The following is an 18,599-nucleotide window of genomic DNA, read 5'->3' as shown; positions in this document are numbered from 1 at the left end:
GACAGAACTAATTCCTGTGCAGTGCCAGCCTACATCGTTCTCCTACTTTCGTCATTCTACTTTTGGACTAGACTAAAATGTTAAGTGGAACTTGTGATTGCTATTGCATAATTGTCGTTTAGTTTACATTTTTCACATAAAAAAAGCTGAAAAAGCTTTTTTTTTGTATGTGCCACTTTAGTCTTGGATTATGAAAACATTACACCCGGTGCTTCTAATCTTTAAAAGCATACAGTACGTTACCTCATGTTCATGTCTTTTCATCTTTTTGCATATTATCAGACTTTGTCCGTAAGACACGCACAGCTCAGGTGAGCAGCTACAGTAACAGCTCATTATTGTCACCTGTCCTTCACTGAATCAGCAGGTAAGAACTCAGTCTATATTTGATTTGCTTAAGAAACTGCAGAGGATAGCTTATTTTGGTGCCTAAATTGAAAGCACTTGAGCATTTTTAAATGTATGAAGTTAAAACAGTTAAAGCATTCCTGGCTGTCATACCAGAGATAGTGAAATAAGCGTAAGTGAAGAGACATATCATAGAGACTCAGAGTGCAATAAAGAACTACAGTTAGAATAATTGTCAAACTGTTATGTTTAAACAGTTATTGTGAAAGGAAAAAAAATATTATTATATCCATCTTAATAAGGTCACATAGATGTGCAAATTTTGATAGACTTAGGGTTAGGTTTATTTTTTTTTTCTTGTAAGCTAGTAAGGGAGAACAGTCTTTATTGTGTTTATATTGGTAAAATAAAAAGAGGAGAGCATCAGTCATGGATGTCACAATGAATAAAGATGTAAAAATGTCAAGATTAATCCACTCCATAATACCAACAATACTAAAATGTCATTACCTAGTGCTTCAGTTACTTAGAGCATAATATTTTATTAGGTTCCTGTAAGAACTTGACCTATTTCTGGTGTGTCTATCTTTAATTATGTGTAGGCAAATATAATTACATTCTAATTTCGAATAAAATACATTTAAATTCTGTTTAATTACAGGGGAATTGTGGTCTTGGTCATGGGACATATTGTGAAGTGTTAAAGTATTATGAAGTTTTTGATCACAAGCTTAATTTGTTTAAAAAAAACATATTTAGGAACAAAAATGAAATATAAAGAATGAAATATGGATCAATACTCCCCACACATGTGGGTTTTTAGATAATGAGATGCTCAGAATTTAAGCAATATGTCTGTCTCAGCTTCCACTCAGCCTCCTGACTAATCACACCTTTGGAAAAATGGGCAACATCAGCACTGCGTGTCAGTTGAGCAACAACAGCAAGAGGAACGTTCGAGTGTTCATCACAGGGAAGGCTGTGGAGATTGATGCCTTCATCGTTTCCCAGTCTGATGACGATGCCGATAAGGAGACGACTCCCTCCGTGGTGAAGTTCACCTTCAAGAAAGACATCGACTGCATCCGTGTGCTGGCATCCGAGACCAAGGAGGTGCCCTGGAGCCCTCAGCACTTTCTGTCTGTCCTCGTGGAGGATGAAGACGATGAAAAAATTTGTTCTAAACAAATCATTCTAAGCAAGGCGTTGAGCGCTCCGGTCGCCGTGCTGCTTTATGACGTGTAGACTTCTATTCATTACCGTCTGCACGCATACAGATAATGGCTTAAATGCAGAATTGTCATGTTGTTGTCACAAGAAAGTCAAATTGAATAAAGAAAATATCAAATTCTGCTGTTAACACGTCTCTTGTGATGCCTTCAATAAAAATGCCACTCAGCTTCATACTCTTCTGGCCTTTTGTCATTGCAAAGGAAGATGATCTCATTTTGTGTCAGTCTGCTTGCATGACTGGTCCTCTGTGATCATCTGCTTCAGTCCAAGCCGCAGGATCGTTTCTACACTGCAAAGGCTTTATTCATTTTGGAGTCCCATGCTAATTAAAATGGCATGTCACACACTCTGTCACAGTCATATTGGTTTTTTTTAATTTGTTTCAGTCAACAAGTTCAAGTTCTAAAAGTGCACAAATATCAACATGTTTTAGATGGTGGGTGTTATAAATAACAAGTAGCTCTTGACTGTATACTTGCTTGATGATGCATCATAAATCATTCTCAACTCGAAGACGTTAATTATTGTGCTTGTGATTTGCTGCAAAAAGAAAACAAAAGTGAGTTCAAATTGTATGGCAACTGATTCGACATCAGTTCATGTGAGTAAAGTGTTCACAGAAAAAACTGAAACAAGTTCTCAGCCGTGGAGAAGTAATTCCCAGAATGCATTTCCTCCTTATACCCAGCAGGCCCAGTCTCTGTTCCTTCCCTCCCTCTCGCTCTGCCCTTCTCTTTTCCTGTCAGGCTTCCATCATCTCATTGCTGCTTTGTACTGTCTCTTACCTCCATTTTCTGCTGAATTGCTGTCACTCCTGTGATGTCTACTTTCTACGTTTTGTCCTCTTTTCCTAGTTTCTCTATGGTGTGTGTGGCAGTCAGGGTGCCATTGTCTACCCTGTAGAGGTCTGTGTGTCCCTCCATGGATATGCCTCTCCAGACAATCACTGATCCCATCACCAAACCAAACTGGTCATGCTGAATAATGTTATTGGCAGCATAACGTTCTCCACGGCTTCAACAGAGTTTTTCAAGTCTGTCACATGTTCAGGGTAAACCTGCTCTCATCTGTGAAAAGCACAGGGCACCAGTGGTAGACCTGCCAATTCTGGTATTCTGTGGTAAGTCAGACTTCATAGTGCCCAGCAGTGAGCACGGGGCCCAGCAGAGGAAGGGGGCTCTCAGGCCACCCTCATGAAGTCTGTTTGTGACTGTTTGTCAGAGAGATTCACACCACTGTCCTGCTCATCAGATCATTTCGTAGCTCGGGCAGAGCTCATTCTGTTCCTTCTTGCGCAAAGGAGCAGATAGCACTCCTGCTGGTGGGTTAAGGACCTTCTATCCAGCAGAGTCCTAGAGTAACTGCCTGTCTCCTGGAATCTCGCCCATGCTTTTGAGACTGTTAAGAGACATATCAAAACTTCTGGCTATTCTGTATTGATCTGGCATCCTTTTTTTTCTTTTTTTTTTCTTTTTGCCTGTCCTGTTTGGCTCTTTTGCCATCAGAATTGTTGTCTAAAGGCAAAGAAAGATGCCCAACGGATTTACTTTACCAAATTGACCATCCCAGCCTTGCCGTAATGGTCCATTTGATTCACCTTTTATTGTTATTTTTATTTTCACTTGCTGAATACGGGACAGACTTGACTGGGGGAAAGAAGGGGAGAAAGAAAGAGGGAAAGAGAAACAGCTGAGAAGAGGGACGGGGGAGAAGGGCAAAAGACAAAAACCAACAGAATGAGCAGAAAAAAAAGAAAAAAAGAAAAACAAATGCATATATCAATCACCTGGATCACCTGCTGAGAAAGAAAAAAGAAAACAAGCAGAAGAGAACAAGAGTAATAGAATAAACAACATCACAATGATATATGGGAATATGACAGTAAATACTAAATATTAAACATTATTGTGCAGCACATAAGATCAACAGAACACAGTGTGCTTTGAGGTAGGAGCCAAAAAGGGTGTAGTTTTTGGGTGTGATCACCCGTGTGTACACCTGTGAGCATGGACACGCTTGTTTTGTTTTTTTAAAGGTTCCTTCATGCAATGATCTGCTAGAGGGTGTGGGGGGGCCACAGCCCCGTCCTCCAGGGCATGAAGCAGGTATGGAGGAGATCAAAACTCCAGACATCCAGAGGCCCCCAGAACACAAGAGACCAAGGAAGACCAACAGAGGGGCAGCTGCGCCACTGTCCCAGAAAGAGCTGAGGAGAGTCCCAGATGAGGGCTCACTCAGCAGCCGCGGAGCAGAAGCCAGGGGGAGTTGCAGTGACGCGCCCGTGAGCTCCGCCGGCAGCCAGCCGTGCCTGAGTGACCGAGCCCCAGGCCGAGAGGCCGGGGGCACCCCACCTCCGAAGTGGCCCGAGCGAGCCCCAGGCTCCAGGCCCCGATAAGCGGCCGCCAAGGAGTGAGCCGGTGTGTACCTGGACGCCCACCCCCGGACACAAAGAACCACCAACGCACCGATGTCTGAGGGGGTCCGCCACTGGCAGGGGAAGTGGTGGTAGGGGGAGATAGGCCTCCAAACCTTGGAGGGCCTGAGATGTCCCCAGAGAGGTGGCGCCTGACACCCAACCTGACATATAGACACAGACATACAGGCACACACAGATACAAACATCCATTCCCACCCTCATGCTCTCATATGCACTTACTCCACACTCAACCAACGTGGAGACAGACATAAAGAGACGCTGTACACACGATCACACTCCCCAAGCGTACTCTACAAACCGGGTCTAGGTACCCTTGCCCCTGGAGGGGGGAACTGCACCCAGACCCAGGTAGTGTTACCCTTTTCCCTGCGGTGGGGGGAGGCAGACCACCCCGACTCCGCAGCAGCAGGGAGGCCCCACACTCCAGACCGCAGTCGGACGGCCAACTCCTCCTCCTAGTCCTAGCCCCCCCACTCCAGCAGGCCGCAGAGAATGGGGGTGAGAGAAGACTCCGAACCTCCCTCCACCCGCTCATTGTAGTGTTGATGCATGTGTGTTCTAAGGTGCATTTAAAACCCAGGAGGGCTTGGAGCTACCTGCCAGAGAGCAGCAGGTAAGCGCATGGTCCCTCCTGCTAGCCCTCAATGTCTACGTGTATTTAAAATTGAGAGGTGGGCAACGACCCCAGGGGTGAGGTGTACACCCTGATGGTAATTTGGACTCCGTGATTGTGCCCACCCCCAAGATCCTATATGTATGTGTAATGAGAGTGTGAGTAATGTGAATGTCTAAGTTGTGGGATAAAATTGAGGCAGAGGCAGCCAGAAGGGGACAGAGGGGGGGGTAGCCTCCTCTGCACCCTGGTGACATACCCCTACTCCAAGGTCCTGCATATGTGGGTGGTTGTGGTGGAGCGGGAAGAGGGAGGCAGCTGGAGATGTGGAGGGAAGGAAGGGAGGGGCAAGTGACCCCTCCCTGGGGCCAGCTCCCCCGCTGACCCCAGTAGGCACCCCCATACTCCGCGACCCGCCAGGGAAAGGGGGCCCAGGCCCATCCAGACCGGGGCCCAGTGCAGCAGCGCCTCCCGGCCCCACAGAGCCCGGGACAGTCCACCCAACCCCACCACAGAGAAAACTGCACCCACCCCACCATCCATTCATCTTCCAGACTACATAAGACAATAAACACCCAGGCTGAGATCTTCCTCCACCTCTCCTGTATCTCCCCCTCCTGCAGAGAGAGCTCCTGAAGAGAGGAAAGCTCCTGCAAGATGTAACAATCTCCCCCACCAGTTGAAGAGCCCCCCAGGTGGCTCGATGCACCGGCGGCACCCTGCTCCAGGGCTGGGCCCCCATGCACCCACCCGCCCACAACCCCGGCAACACACCAACCAGGACCCAAGCCCCCGAGGCCCGGCCCGGGCCCCAGCCCAGAGACGGAGCTCCCCCAGAACCTCACGCCCATCCCGGACCCACCCATCTGGCATCCTGAAGGAGTTTGACTACCTGTGCAGGTATCTCCTCATTCTATGAGTATTAACACTAATCCTAGCCAAAAAAAGAGGAAAAAAAACAGTCAGAAAATATGATGAGGGAAAAATGTCAGTGACCTCCACCTGTAAACCCATTCCTGTTTTGGGGGGTGTCTCATTTTTGCCCCTCTAGTTCTGCTACTGTTTCTGTATTTAACACCAAAGTGGCTGAAACTTATTAACAACTGCCTCTTTCTTAACTAACTATACTGTCCTGTTCCAGGTCTCACTCACTGTGGGGTCTCCTTTACCAAAGAGTCCTCAGAGTGGCCCCTATAAATAATCCTACTCTTGCTTACCAACTCCAAATTCTTGTTGAAGTTCTCATGTTCCTAATAAAGACTATTAAACTTGTGACTGTGTCTGGGTCTTGATGTTCTGGTCTTTATGACTATGGATAATTTGAAAAGTGGTGGTTCATACAAAATCTTGTATTTGTTTGCAAAAACTAAAGTTCTTTGTCAGTGAACAGTTTATTGAGCGCAAAAGGAAAACTTAATTTGAAATTATGTGAAGCAGATCAAACTGGTATGGTCTTTGGTCAGAATAACAGCTGATTTGAAGTGAGTCCTCATCTTTAATTTCCTTGCCTGACGTGACTTCACTGACACTGAACGGCCACTGTATCAAAGTCTGTTCTGTAACAACGTGAACATGACTCAGCTGCTTATGTCAATAGCACAAGGTTCTGCAAAACACTGGCTTTTGCATGAATTGTGATGGTGGAGAGCATTTTTGGTCACACAACTAAAGTAAAAGAAAAATTACTGCAGAGAAGAAAACATGTAACACCAAATAGTGCATAGTGTGCAAAATGAGCCTAATAACAAAACAGTGCTGAGAATTGTTCGATATCCTTTCACTTCTGTGCCTTATTTTGTTTTCTGTTGACACCACAAGTGTTTCCATGAACACAACTGTTGTAACTTTGTCACGCTAAGGCTCTTTAAATATGTTTTGCAATAGTCATAACTAACAGCAGTACACTTGGCAAGTTTGATAACAATGGGGAGTATTATTGTGCATGTGAAGATTTACAAAGTGAAAGGATGCTGGCATGTTTTGATCTATTCTAAATAAGTGGAGGCAATATACAAGGAAACTTTATTCAAATTGTTCACCCTTGCGCTTAGTCATTCATGTTATCTTGTGTCCATAGGAACTCCACAGGACATAAACTCTATATATACACCGATCAGGGATAACATTATGACCACAGGCCTAATATTGTGTTGGCCCCCTTTATGCTATCTGGCACCAAGATGTTAGCAGCACATCCTTTAAGAGGTGGGGCTTCCAGGGATCAGACTTGTTTGCCCAGAGCATCCCACAGATGCTCAATTGGACTGAGATCTGAGGAATTTGGAGGCCCAGTCAACACCTCAAACTCATTGTTGTGCTCCTCAAACCATTCATTTTTGCTTCGTGGCAAGGCACTGTATGCTGCTGACAGAGGGCACAGCCATCAGGGAATACCGTAATTAATGAAAGGGTGTACATAGTCTTCAGCAAGGCTTAGGTAGGTGGAACTTGTCAAAGTAACATCCACATGGATGGCAGGACTCAAGGTTTCCCAGCAGAACATTCTCCAAAGCATTCCTCTAACACAGGGGATCATGGTGCCAGTATTCACCTTGTCAAATCCTTATGCTTGCTCATTTTTCCTGCTTCTATCTCATCAACTGTGAGAACAAAATATCCACTTGTTCCACAATATATCCCACAAACTAACAGGTGCCATGATCAAGAGATCATCAGTGTCATTCACTTCTGTCTGTGGTCACGATGTTATGCCTGATCGATGTATATATGCTACATAACCATTATCAGTGAGAAACTGCGCAGTAAATGCTCATGCATTCACTTGATGACAGCACAGTGCCTTCTTTTTTTAAGAGGAAAACTGACTAAATCTCATATCATCTTATTTGACACTGGAATTGTTGCTCTATAAATCAGAATGCTGACAAATTTGTAGCTTTTCTGCAGCTCAGCTTCTCCGTTTGCTGCATGCAGATGAAAACACTGGTGCTGCTTACAAGCCGTGCCCGTGGAAGCAAAACTAACAAATTTCTATTGCTATTTCAACACAGCAGAGGTTATGGCCGAATGTAATGCCTCTTCTCACCGCTAGATGTCAGTGACGTTTATCATTAATATCACGTTTTATCTATTTATTCGCGGTTTGGATTAGGAATAAAACATATGGTAATATAAATTAAATTGTCTAAAGTACAACTTATCAACGGTGACGAAAAGAAAAGATTCTCTGTTGTTGTAACGCCCATCTCGCACTATTGGAGGCAGTATAACATGTCAGGGGTGTCCATCCTGTCCCTAAATGACATGACGAAGAAGAAACTGCCTGTCACATAAGCAGCTAGCAGAGTGGCTAATATCACCCTGATTAGGCTGTTTTCACTGTCAAAATGGATGTAAATCAGGCGAAACAGGAGCACCTGCTCGCATTAAAAGGTATTTTACTGTTAACATATATGTTGTGACTACAGAGGTTGTCTTCATGGTTAGATGTGTCAGTGTATCGCGCTGTTGTCATTTGCTGCTGCTTCAAGTTGCTAGTGGCGCTAGCTAATGCAATATCATGCATTTACTTTTGTGAAGGTGTAAACAAGGCTGATGGCCAGTGGTGCGACTTTAAAGACTTTTCTTTTCGTTTGGGGCGCTTAAAACATATATTAAAGACCCTGTTTAGCAAAGTGTAGCTTAAGGAACTGTGTCATAGTGTAAGCTAACTCTTCTCTTGTGCTCTTAGTTGTTGCAGCTAATTTATTTATTGCACTAATTCGTTTTTTGTTTGTTTGCTTGGGTTGGACTTTTTTTCTCGAGGTAACATTTTTTTTTTGCTTCTACTTCCTCTAATCTGAATCTGAATCGGACTCAAAGAAAGAACTCTGGGAAGTTAAAGTGTTCATTTTCCTGTTTCTTTTTGTTAGCTTTCAGCTCACCACCCGCAAAAAGAAATTCTGAGCATAAGTGATATCCTGCAAACTGTGCAGCAGTCAGAATACTAACGGTATTACTCAAGTATTAGCTACTACAGCTACAGGTTTTATGCAGTAGCGAAGGGAAGATTTTATTCCCTGTTTTTAGAGCACTTCATGGACCTGGGCTTTGACATTTGTGTGAGGACTGCAGAACATTTTATCTGTTAGGCAGTTACAATTTTTTATCAGTGAACAGCGTGTAAGAAATGCATCTTACAACAGTTTTGAGACTATTAAACAAACTTCTGGAACTTTAGGCTTACTGCATTTACCTAGAGAGGGAGTTGTAAAAGTTGCATTCAGATAAGGTAACATATAGTTGTCCTTCACACAAAACCTGTATAATTTGTGCGTTTTAATTTTAATGTCAGACCACCACTTTCCCACTCAGAACTTCTCTTTGTCAGCAGATTCTTTGTTGAAATAATCTTTAGATACACCCCTGTTGTGAGTGATTTCAGTAACTGGTAAGCATTCATTCTTGAATGCAGGCTCCTGAATCCATGTGAAAATATCAGCTTGGTCACTAATTGGCTGCTAACCAGTGTCACTTTACTTTACAGTGATGCGCTTAACGAAGCCCACTCTCTTCACAAACCTGCCGGTGACGTGCGAGGATCGAGATCTGCCAGGTGAGCCTGTTTAAACTTGCAGACAGAGTTCCACCCACCGAGCCTGAAATGAATTTCACTCCATATTCTTTAGCAGAGCTGTAGCAAATGAGAACAACAGGGGTCAGGTCTGTGAGACTGAGCATCATGATATTATCAGGGAATCCAATTAGCTCAGTTGATGTTAATCAATCCAGTGCAGGACGTGGGATAGTAGGAGGAAACCACAATGGCTGAGCCACTGTACCACCACTCATAGTAATGACAGTTTATTAGTCAGAGGTCTCATACTCATGTTTATCAGGACGCAGAAGATCAAATAAGACAAGAACAGTAAAACAACAGCCTTGTGTCCATGGTATAATCCCTTGCCTGTGGGTTGTTTTTGTTTTTAAATTGGTAGTCTAATGCTTTTGTTTGCATTGTGTAAAATGGAAAAGTTAATTCAAGGAGAAATCTGTTTGAACGCTTAAAAGCTTCTTGTTCATTAAATCTCCACCTTTTTACATGCATATACAACAATCTGAGAGATTTTTCCCAACCTCTGTGAATTCATGATCGTGTTCGAGAAGCTCACAGTCAAGCATTGTGAAGCTGAATGATAAGTGGGTTTTTTTTGTTGTTGATGTTTTATTTTTTTTAATGCTGTTGTTTTTCAGAGGTCCACGTCAGCATTGCACTCCACTACAGGAAATAACACAAGTATTGAGGCCAAACTTGGTCAGGCAGCTTCCTCAATTTTTTTTTTTACACTCATTTAAACATCCTCTGTGGTTGCACCAGGAAATCCCACTCAAGTCAGCTTACAAACGAAAACAAGATACTGTGTCTGCAATAGAGTCCTTGTTGGGCAAGAAAAAAAAAGTTAATATTTTCATGTTATCAAGCTTGTCCAAATGCTATAAAACAGAGGTAGACACATTAAAGTTGTTGTTGTTAATTTATTTCAAACATGGAAACGATATACAGTTACATTTAGTAAAGAAAATAAGAGAGAGAGAAAAAATACTATACAAAAGTCAATACATTTCAATATAGCTACCGTTCTGATTCATTTACATGTTGAAAGGGAGTGGGAAGAAGTACACACTTATTTAATCCCACACCATTGCCATAAGTTATCAGTTAATATTTAGTCAGTTCATTACTGATATAATATGTAATAAAAATAGTGAACAGATTTCTGATATATCAGAAGTTTCTGTTGTTGTTTTATTATTCCCTATCAGCCACTGAGTTATGTTTTCTGAGTTTGCCCATACAGTGGATATAAAAAGTGCCAGGTTTTTGTAATGTTAAAAAATGAGACCACAGTCATCCAGTCCAGCTCTTTGCAGTGTCACTGTCATCCCATATTTTCTTCACTTTTTTGATGACGCAGTCTTTACTGTGCTCTGTGTTGTGGTATTTTCAATGCCGTGGAATTTATTTCTGTAAACGTTTGGCGACTGATAAGATCAGTGTGATGCTTTGCAAGCTCTCTGCGAGGGTGCCAACCTTTTCCTGTAGCAGGCAAGTGAGTAAATGTCAGGCGAATCCTACTAGAACGCTTGAACTTTACCTGGGGGTTAATCAGTCTCTTTAACTGATGTCGAGTGTGTACCCAAGAAAACTGAACGCTGTGATTCAATAACGTGAAGTAGTTATGAGAGTGCACACTGTTTTATTTTATTTTTTTATTTCTCCTCGAACAGATTTGTTTCTTTTTTCAAATGATTGTGCAGGTTAAGGTGGGAGCATTTTGAAATCATTTATTGTTGTCTAATTAACATCACAAAAACCTGGAATATTAACAGGTGTGTCTGTGTTGGGGTGGGTGTAGTAGTTAATAGTTAATTTGCTAATTATGTCAAAATTTTTTGCAAAAATGTCTAAAAGGATAAAAGTGACAACTACAAGGTCAAAGGTTAGCTTTGTAGCTTTGCAAAAATTTAGCCAGATGTTATATTTGTGACAATAATCTTCCATCTTTAAACTACAGTTATTTAAGACCTTTTCTGCTGCTGGGTTAAAAATGTGTGTGCTACGCATCTGTTTCTGGCATTTTTGTAGCAACATCCATATTTGAAGGATTGCCTGCTGTCATTAGTTAAACCTTTATTGGCCAAACATCAGTATAGTTTATACCTTCTTATTAAACCTCTTCAGAATCATCATTATATTTATTAAGTGAGTTACTGACTGGCTGGCAGAGGCATTCAACAGCTAAGCAGTAATTCTAGTTCCTTCTGGTTGAATGCAGCACAGAGCAGTGCAGTGGTAACTGAAGTCCATATAAATCAAAAATGTGCTGACGAGTCTAGGTTGGACACCTATTTCTGTAAGTAGTAGGGAAGTTATAGTTTATTTTTAAAGAGATTTAAAGATGAATTGCATTCGTATAAAAACATCCCTTTTTCTTGGAAACTTGGTGGGTCAATTGAAAAATCAATCGGTACCTTCAGCTGACCCTTTTAAAATTAGCAGGATTTTTTCTGGGACCATAACTTTAGTATATTAAGTAAAAATTTACCTCAATATTATAAATAAGTCTTTTTACAACTGCAGCTATTGCCATCTGGTGGCCTTCAGATAGAATACAGGGTTAAGGTACTTCTGCATTGGCTTCAGTGAAGTAGCATCTGTATGATGTCTAATGTTGACAGAAACACATATTGGTACTCTCAATGTTTAATCTGTTTATTAAATTTCACTGGAGGAAAAACTTGAAAAAATGTTTTTGAGCATATTTTGGAAGGGTCAAAAACCCATGTGGAATAATGGTTGCTCAAAAAAAAGTAACAGCGTATGAAAGATCTCATCTGTTAGGCTCGTTTTGACACCAGGCTCGTCTTCTAGCTGTTGCTTTCTGGTCCATATTTATATTGTATTATCTTACATTATACATATGGACCAACAGGCGACTGTTGTTGTGATTTGCTGCTATATAAATAAAATTGAATTGTAAATTTAATCAAATTATTTCTGTATTATAATCACTTTCTAATCTAGTCATTTTCTAACACACATAAATGTATCCTATAGCTGTGAAATGGAGAAACACACTGTTCTATGTAATAGTTTAGTTTAACTCTCTTTCTTTCTTTTTTTAAATCCAATATGAACACACACATCACTGGGTGATCTGAGTATCAGCAAGGGACACTGAACTGAACACAGGGGCTGGATGTCCCCATTCAGAGTTGAGTGAAGTGAATATGCCAAAAAAAAAAACATTGTCACAAACTGTGAGTCCACTGAAACCCGAGACCCTCTGTGATCAAGCATGTAGGAGTTGATGTGAAACTGATTTGGTTACAGTCTTAAAATGTATTTTTCAGTCCTTTTAGAAGTTATGACAGTTTAAAAAAAAAAAAAAAACTGTACTCAAAACATATTAATAATATTCAGGGTAGAATCTTGCATGTCTTTATTAAATACATTAAAGTTAATGAAGAGAAAATTATTCTCAGGGCATCAGGTGGAAACTTATATTAAGATGTTAGAACCTGTCATAAAACTAACCACAGTACATATTATTCAGTGAATTGAACACAAGATGTTTGAGGCGGAGTTATTAGAAGGAGACGTTGAAACCTAATGGTTTTACCTTTCAGGTTCAGTCTGCTTTGAAACTTCATCTTCAAAGCGTCTTTCTTTAGCTTTCTCATTCTCCTTGCAGCAAACTGAGCGCTCACCTTGTGCAGCGCTGCCTTACAGCATCAGAAGAGCATCTGCCTGTTAGATATCCATACATTATGTTTCTCCAAAGCCAATTCTGTTAGTGTGCAGGTAGATGTATATCTTATTGTTTTCATATCACTTATCCTCTAAATAGTAAATCTTTAGTGAGGACTCAAATTTCATGTGCGGGAGCCAAATTTTGGACTACATTATACATATCCATGACACCTACCTACCCATGTTTTTGTCTCCACAGGGGACTTGTTTGGTCAGCTTATGAGGCAGGATCCCTCCACCATCAAAGGCGCAGAGACCTTAATGCTGGGAGAGATGCTCACATTACCACAGAACTTTGGGTAAAACACCAATCAGCTGTAACTCTTTAAAGTTAAAAACAGCAGCAAGTGCTTTTTAAAAAAAACAAAAAACGAATTCTTGTCTTCACATCATACAGAAATATATTCCTCGGCGAGACCTTCTCCAGTTACATAAGCGTGCATAATGACAGCAGCCAAGTTGTTAAAGACATTCTGGTGAAGGTACTGTAAAGAAGGAATACCTGCTCAGTTCAGATTGTGCGCTTTGTCTTCCATTCGCACGTAATCACGATGTGGTTCCCTATGTAGGCTGATCTACAGACGAGCTCGCAGAGGCTGAATCTCTCCGCATCAAACTCGGCAGTCGCAGAGCTCAAACCCGAATGCTGCATCGATGATGTCATTCACCACGAAGTCAAAGAAATTGGGACACACATGTGAGTGTTCCCACTCCCGAAATGTTTTCACAACTCACCAGTAATAAAAAATAATAGTAATAATAATAATAATAATAATCCTGTTTGTTTGTTGCTGTTTTCACATTTCCAGCTTAGTTTGTGCAGTCAGTTACACCACCCAGCAAGGGGAGAAGCTCTATTTTAGGAAGTTCTTCAAGTTCCAGGTAAGTTATGGCTCAGTGTTCTAATTAGGAGATGGTTGTAAAGTCACGAGTAAGCTTAGAGATGAGTGGAGAAATGCCACAGAGCTACAACAGATTGCCTTCCTCTGTGTGGGTTTGGTGTCAGGCAATCTTCTGCCCTCAGTTCAATAACCAGCTGTAGCCTTGCTGCCTTTCCTTTAGATGAATTTCTGTCACTCTGATTCCCACTTTCAGTAAAACTCCAGTTGGACTAAACAGTGCTGCATGGAAATATTATTTTCAGCTCGATGGCGGTATCTTATGAGAAAACTTCAGTGTTCAGCTTGCAATCTATTTTTAATCAGGTTTTGAAGCCGCTGGATGTGAAGACGAAGTTCTACAACGCAGAGGTAAATTAGCTCTTCTCAAGCAGCATTGCGAAGCTCTTATTTCATTTTATAGTCAGGAACATTTACAATAGAGGCAGTTAGCATTAGTTAGGCCTCCATGAAAACCTGTGTGCCTCCAGGTGAATAAATGATCCTGGAGATAAGTGGTTTTCCTGGATAAAGGCATTAAGCTCCCCCCCCTTTTTAAATTTTTTTTTAATACTCATTTTCATATCAGTAGCTTCGTGTATTGCAAATATTCATTGTCATCAACATTGGCATGTAACTCCATTTGTTTACTGTGTCTTGTCTTGTATTTTATTTTCTCCATTAGAGCGACCTCAGTTCTGTGGTAACTGTTTCTTCTGTTATCATCACTGAACATTAGCTTCTACTAATCATTTCTGGCGATGGACACTCTTTCTTTCTGAGCTCATACAAAGGTGCAAAGTAAAAGAATGGAAGAAAGTCTGAATATAGAAAAGATCTTCAGTGACTCAGTTGTTTGTTACCCCTTGACATAAACTTCCATTCTTTTTCTTTTGCCCTCTCTTTGTTTCCTCTTCTTTCAAACTGATCCTGCACGGTGTTTGTGGTGTCACATTGTTGTGAGTGGGTACGGCATTGATTGCGGTTAGCATCACAGAAGGTGCTATGATTAATCTCGTATCTATTCGTCTATATGTGAATGATTATGTAGTAGCGCAAGTTCAGCGCTGCTCGTTTTTAAAGTGGACCTATTACTCTTCATATGCTGTTCCTGTTAAACACCAACAAAAAACCTCTGCAAAAGCACACACAACGGTAAACGGCTAATAGCAAGCATGTATCTACACTATGATATGAATCATGTGATTAAAGCGCACGTTACTTTACAGTGTTTTTTCTGTTAGCTGGTGTTTCCTTAAGTTGCACTCCATTTGACCTTTCAGGGCTGCCAGTGTGCAAAGATCACAGGCTTTAACCTGCTTCAGTTTCACACAGGTTTTTTTCCTTTGTCATAGAGAGTGGACATCCCTAATGTGGCCATCTAATCAAACAGCTCAGACTATAAGCGCGGAAGCCCCACCCACCTGCTCTCCAACCTTCTGTTTGCAAGGGTCAGCCAATCAGAACAAAGTTACTTAATTTGTGCTGTGAATCACGAAACGCTTCCCTAGTGCAGTCTGAGAATAAAATATTGAGCTACAAAAAGCAATTTAATAGGTCCACTTTAACTTTTGTATCACTACAATTATGCTCTTAATAGTTAAACAGCCAACAATGACAGAAGTCTTTCACTATAAGCACTAAAATGTGAGGTTTGGCTGATTTCACACTAACTTCACTCAGAATGATCAAGTCACTTATGAATAACAGGCACAAACTTATCCACGCTTCCTTCTTTTTGTTTCTCACTTTACAGTTGTGGCTGCACAGACAAGTTTACTGTTGTAAAGACATCTGAGTGTTGCTCAACCAGAACATCAAGTAGCTTCCTAATTAAAATAGGAAAGCAGAACATTCTCCACATTTCAGGCATCTAAATTCTTTCTATGTGACAACCTAACTTTCTCAGGGATTAAGAAAATACTCTGATTCTACGTTTGAGATGCATTTATTATGCCTCTGCACAAGGAAATAACTGTACTCTTAACCGGTAATGATTGCTCTCGAATATTAATAAACTTATTGTTTTACTTACTGCTGAGCGACTGAGTAGCAGTATTGAATTTGGCCTGTTACTACACAATACCAATACTTTTAACCTTTCCAAATGGTTTCATTTTTGAGCTGACCAATTTTATATATTTATAAAATCGGTGTACACTTGCAAAAGTTTTATTTTTCTATTTTTTGGTTCTAGTTTAAGCTTTCTAAGAACCCATAACTAGGGTCGCTCAGTGGCCCCAGAAGTATAGTTGTACACCATAAGATCTAAACTGGTAGAGCCAGACATTTACTGCCTGGCGTTACCTTGCTCCACATTTCCTGTCTTGACAGTACTGAACAAATAAAGTCAAACATTTCTAAACATACTTTCATAAGCCAAACTGCTTGATGTTTGATAAACTAATGTTTCACTGTGCAGCCCGTACTGTGCACCTGCCGACCAACAATTGTACTAATATGTCCTCAAAGGTACACTGAGCAAACTTAATAGGATTCAGTTAAAGTTTTTCTTTTAATGCCAGTCTTCTCATTGACATTCAATGTATAACTCCTATATGACCAAAGAAATTTAAGGTTCACATTTAAGTCTGTCTTAAAACACCTCTCAGATGTCTGTAAGAGTTACAGCTTCCTGTGATCTGTGGTGTCCATGCTGGCTGTGAGAAACTTCCATACGTTTCCTAGAAGAAAACAGAAAAATCTGATTGCTCTCTGTCATTTTCAGTGAGTCGAACATTAATTGCTTTCGAGAGCAGCACTCGCAGCATCTGTGGTCTGTCTTTTCTTTTTACACGGCGTCAGAAGTTATATTTTTAGTATCATTCCTCAAAGTCTCAGAGCACATTTGTGACAACAACGGGTCACAGATGTGCTCCCCAGTAAAGAAGTAGCGCGTGCTGTGAGAACCAATGAAGCAAGTGTGCTTGCTGGATCAGGAGGTTTTACCCACTTCCCTCGGGGAAATAACCACGAGAAACTCTAACAGCCTCTGTGAGCATGTGAATATCGTTTTAAGACAAACTTTAAAATATGAGCTCATCCTTTTGAAGCTGGCACATTGGCAAAAGCCCTAACCCAGCTGTTAATACCTGACATGTTGCTCAGTTCACCTTGGAGATTATGTAGCTTGTTATAAAGGCTAACATCAAATAGCCTGTTAGTGTGACGCTGTGCTTCTGCGCTCAGACAGATGAAGTGTTCCTGGAAGCGCAGATTCAGAACATTACCACCTCGCCAATGTTCATGGAGAAAGTGTCTTTAGAGCCATCCATGATGTACAACGTTACAGAGCTCAACACGGTCACACAAGCAGACAAAGGGTAAAACAAACACACATGTGTCCTTATTTTTGATAACATTTTACACTCAATACTCAGCTGTAACTTTTCCTCTGCAGAGAGTCCACATTTGGGAAAATGTCCTACCTGCAGCCTATGGACACACGGCAGTATTTGTACTGCCTGAAGCCAAAGCCGGAGTACGCAGAGAAGGCCGGCATCATCAAGGGAGTGACGGTCATAGGCAAGCTGGACATTGTATGGAAGACCAATCTTGGAGAAAGAGGGAGGCTACAGACCAGTCAGCTGCAAAGAATGGTATCTTGATCTGTTAGCCTACTGCTAGAACAGAGGCGCTCATTTCACTTACTGTATCCTCTTATGAACGAAAATACAGTTTAATCCCCACGTGTCCTCCAGGCTCCAGGGTATGGAGATATTCGGCTGTCTTTAGACCTGATTCCTGACACTGTCAACCTTGAAGAACCTTTTGACATCATCTGTAAAATCACCAACTGCAGGTAGAAACCCCGGAAAAATGAAATCGCCCTCATAATACAACCCTTAGTATTATTCAGTTCACTGAGGGGTTGAATTAGCCCATAATAACCAGCTTTTCTCTGCTTTTCTGATATTGCAGTGAAAGAACTATGGACCTGGTGCTAGAGATGTGTAATACTAGTTCTATCCATTGGTGTGGTATATCAGGGCGACAGCTGGGGAAACTTAGTCCTGGCGCCTTCCTCTCACTGCCCCTCACAGTCCTGTCTTCCGTCCAGGGTCTGCAGGTACGATCCAGACTTTACAATTGACCGTGTGCTCAGATCAAAGTGCTCTTTACCGACTTACTCGTGTGTTTGCCTCTTTGTTTCAGAGCATTTCTGGTTTGAGGCTCACAGATACATTTCTGAAGAGGACGTACGAATACGACGACATTGCACAAGTGTGTGTGGTCTGCCCGTTTACGAGCAACGAGTGCTAGGAGTTTTCTTTACCCTTTTTTGTTTTTGTTTTTTTGCATTTTACATATGAATGGACCAACTGCGGCATTCTGCACATGACACTGTTTTTTGCAACTTAATGGAAGAATATTGTATTTTACAATTAATTGTGAATAATATAAATCACTTTCTTTGAAAATAATGATGTAAATGTGCATAAATGTTAATAAATCTGTCATCTTTGATTTAATATTGCTTTTAAAAAGGTGCTTCATGGCATCTGTGTTGGCTTTTGTTATTAAAACTCTTACAAAGGCACAGACATGTACTGACTTGATCAATGAGTTTTTGGAAACAGCAGGAGCTGTGTGAGGCTACTAAAGGCAGGGCTATAACATTTTTCTGTCATCATTTAGATTAAGTCCAAGAGTTGTTAGGTGTGGATAATTAAATTATAGTTTATTGCAATAGCAAGTTGTGCCTTGTTCTCAGATGGACAGCAAGTGGAGAGTGATATATGAAATGATGGGATGGAAGGAAGAAGAGAAGCAAAGAGTGATTCACAGGCAAGACATCCAAGCGCTGTCACTAATCTTTGCATTTTGTTATTATCT

General features: G+C 41.2%; 1 protein-coding gene across 2 annotated transcripts; it reads left to right on the top strand.

The window, feature by feature from the left end:
• The first annotated feature begins 7,882 nt into the window (after positions 1-7,882).
• trappc13 (trafficking protein particle complex subunit 13) lies at positions 7,883-18,235 on the top strand. Of its 2 annotated transcripts, XM_026173229.1 has the most exons (13): positions 7,883-8,024; positions 9,118-9,186; positions 13,085-13,184; positions 13,283-13,367; positions 13,455-13,582; positions 13,695-13,767; positions 14,091-14,135; positions 14,449-14,466; positions 16,953-17,086; positions 17,164-17,362; positions 17,465-17,565; positions 17,685-17,832; positions 17,919-18,235. In XM_026173229.1, exons 1-13 carry the CDS (start codon positions 7,979-7,981, stop codon positions 18,024-18,026), a joined length of 1,254 nt encoding a protein of 417 aa, XP_026029014.1. In that variant the 5' UTR covers positions 7,883-7,978; the 3' UTR covers positions 18,027-18,235. The 2 variants fall into 2 exon arrangements, with proteins under 2 accessions (XP_026029014.1, XP_026029015.1); XM_026173230.1 differs by lacking the exon at positions 14,449-14,466.
• The last annotated feature ends 364 nt before the right edge of the window (positions 18,236-18,599 follow it).

The sequence above is a fragment of the Astatotilapia calliptera genome, chromosome 7 (genome assembly GCF_900246225.1).
Source record: "Astatotilapia calliptera chromosome 7, fAstCal1.2, whole genome shotgun sequence".
Classification (NCBI taxonomy): Eukaryota; Metazoa; Chordata; class Actinopteri; order Cichliformes; family Cichlidae; genus Astatotilapia; species Astatotilapia calliptera.
This window is presented reverse-complemented; position numbering and strand designations above follow the sequence as displayed.

Bases quoted from the DNA above. Each gene is read 5' to 3' on its own strand.
- trappc13 (XM_026173229.1), top strand. From the start codon at position 7,979: ATGGATGTAAATCAGGCGAAACAGGAGCACCTGCTCGCATTAAAAG. The intron at 8,025-9,117 runs GTATTTTACTGT...TTTACTTTACAG, and splicing joins GCACCTGCTCGCATTAAAAG to TGATGCGCTTAACGAAGCCC. The intron at 17,566-17,684 runs GTAGAAACCCCG...CTGATATTGCAG, and splicing joins TGTAAAATCACCAACTGCAG to TGAAAGAACTATGGACCTGG.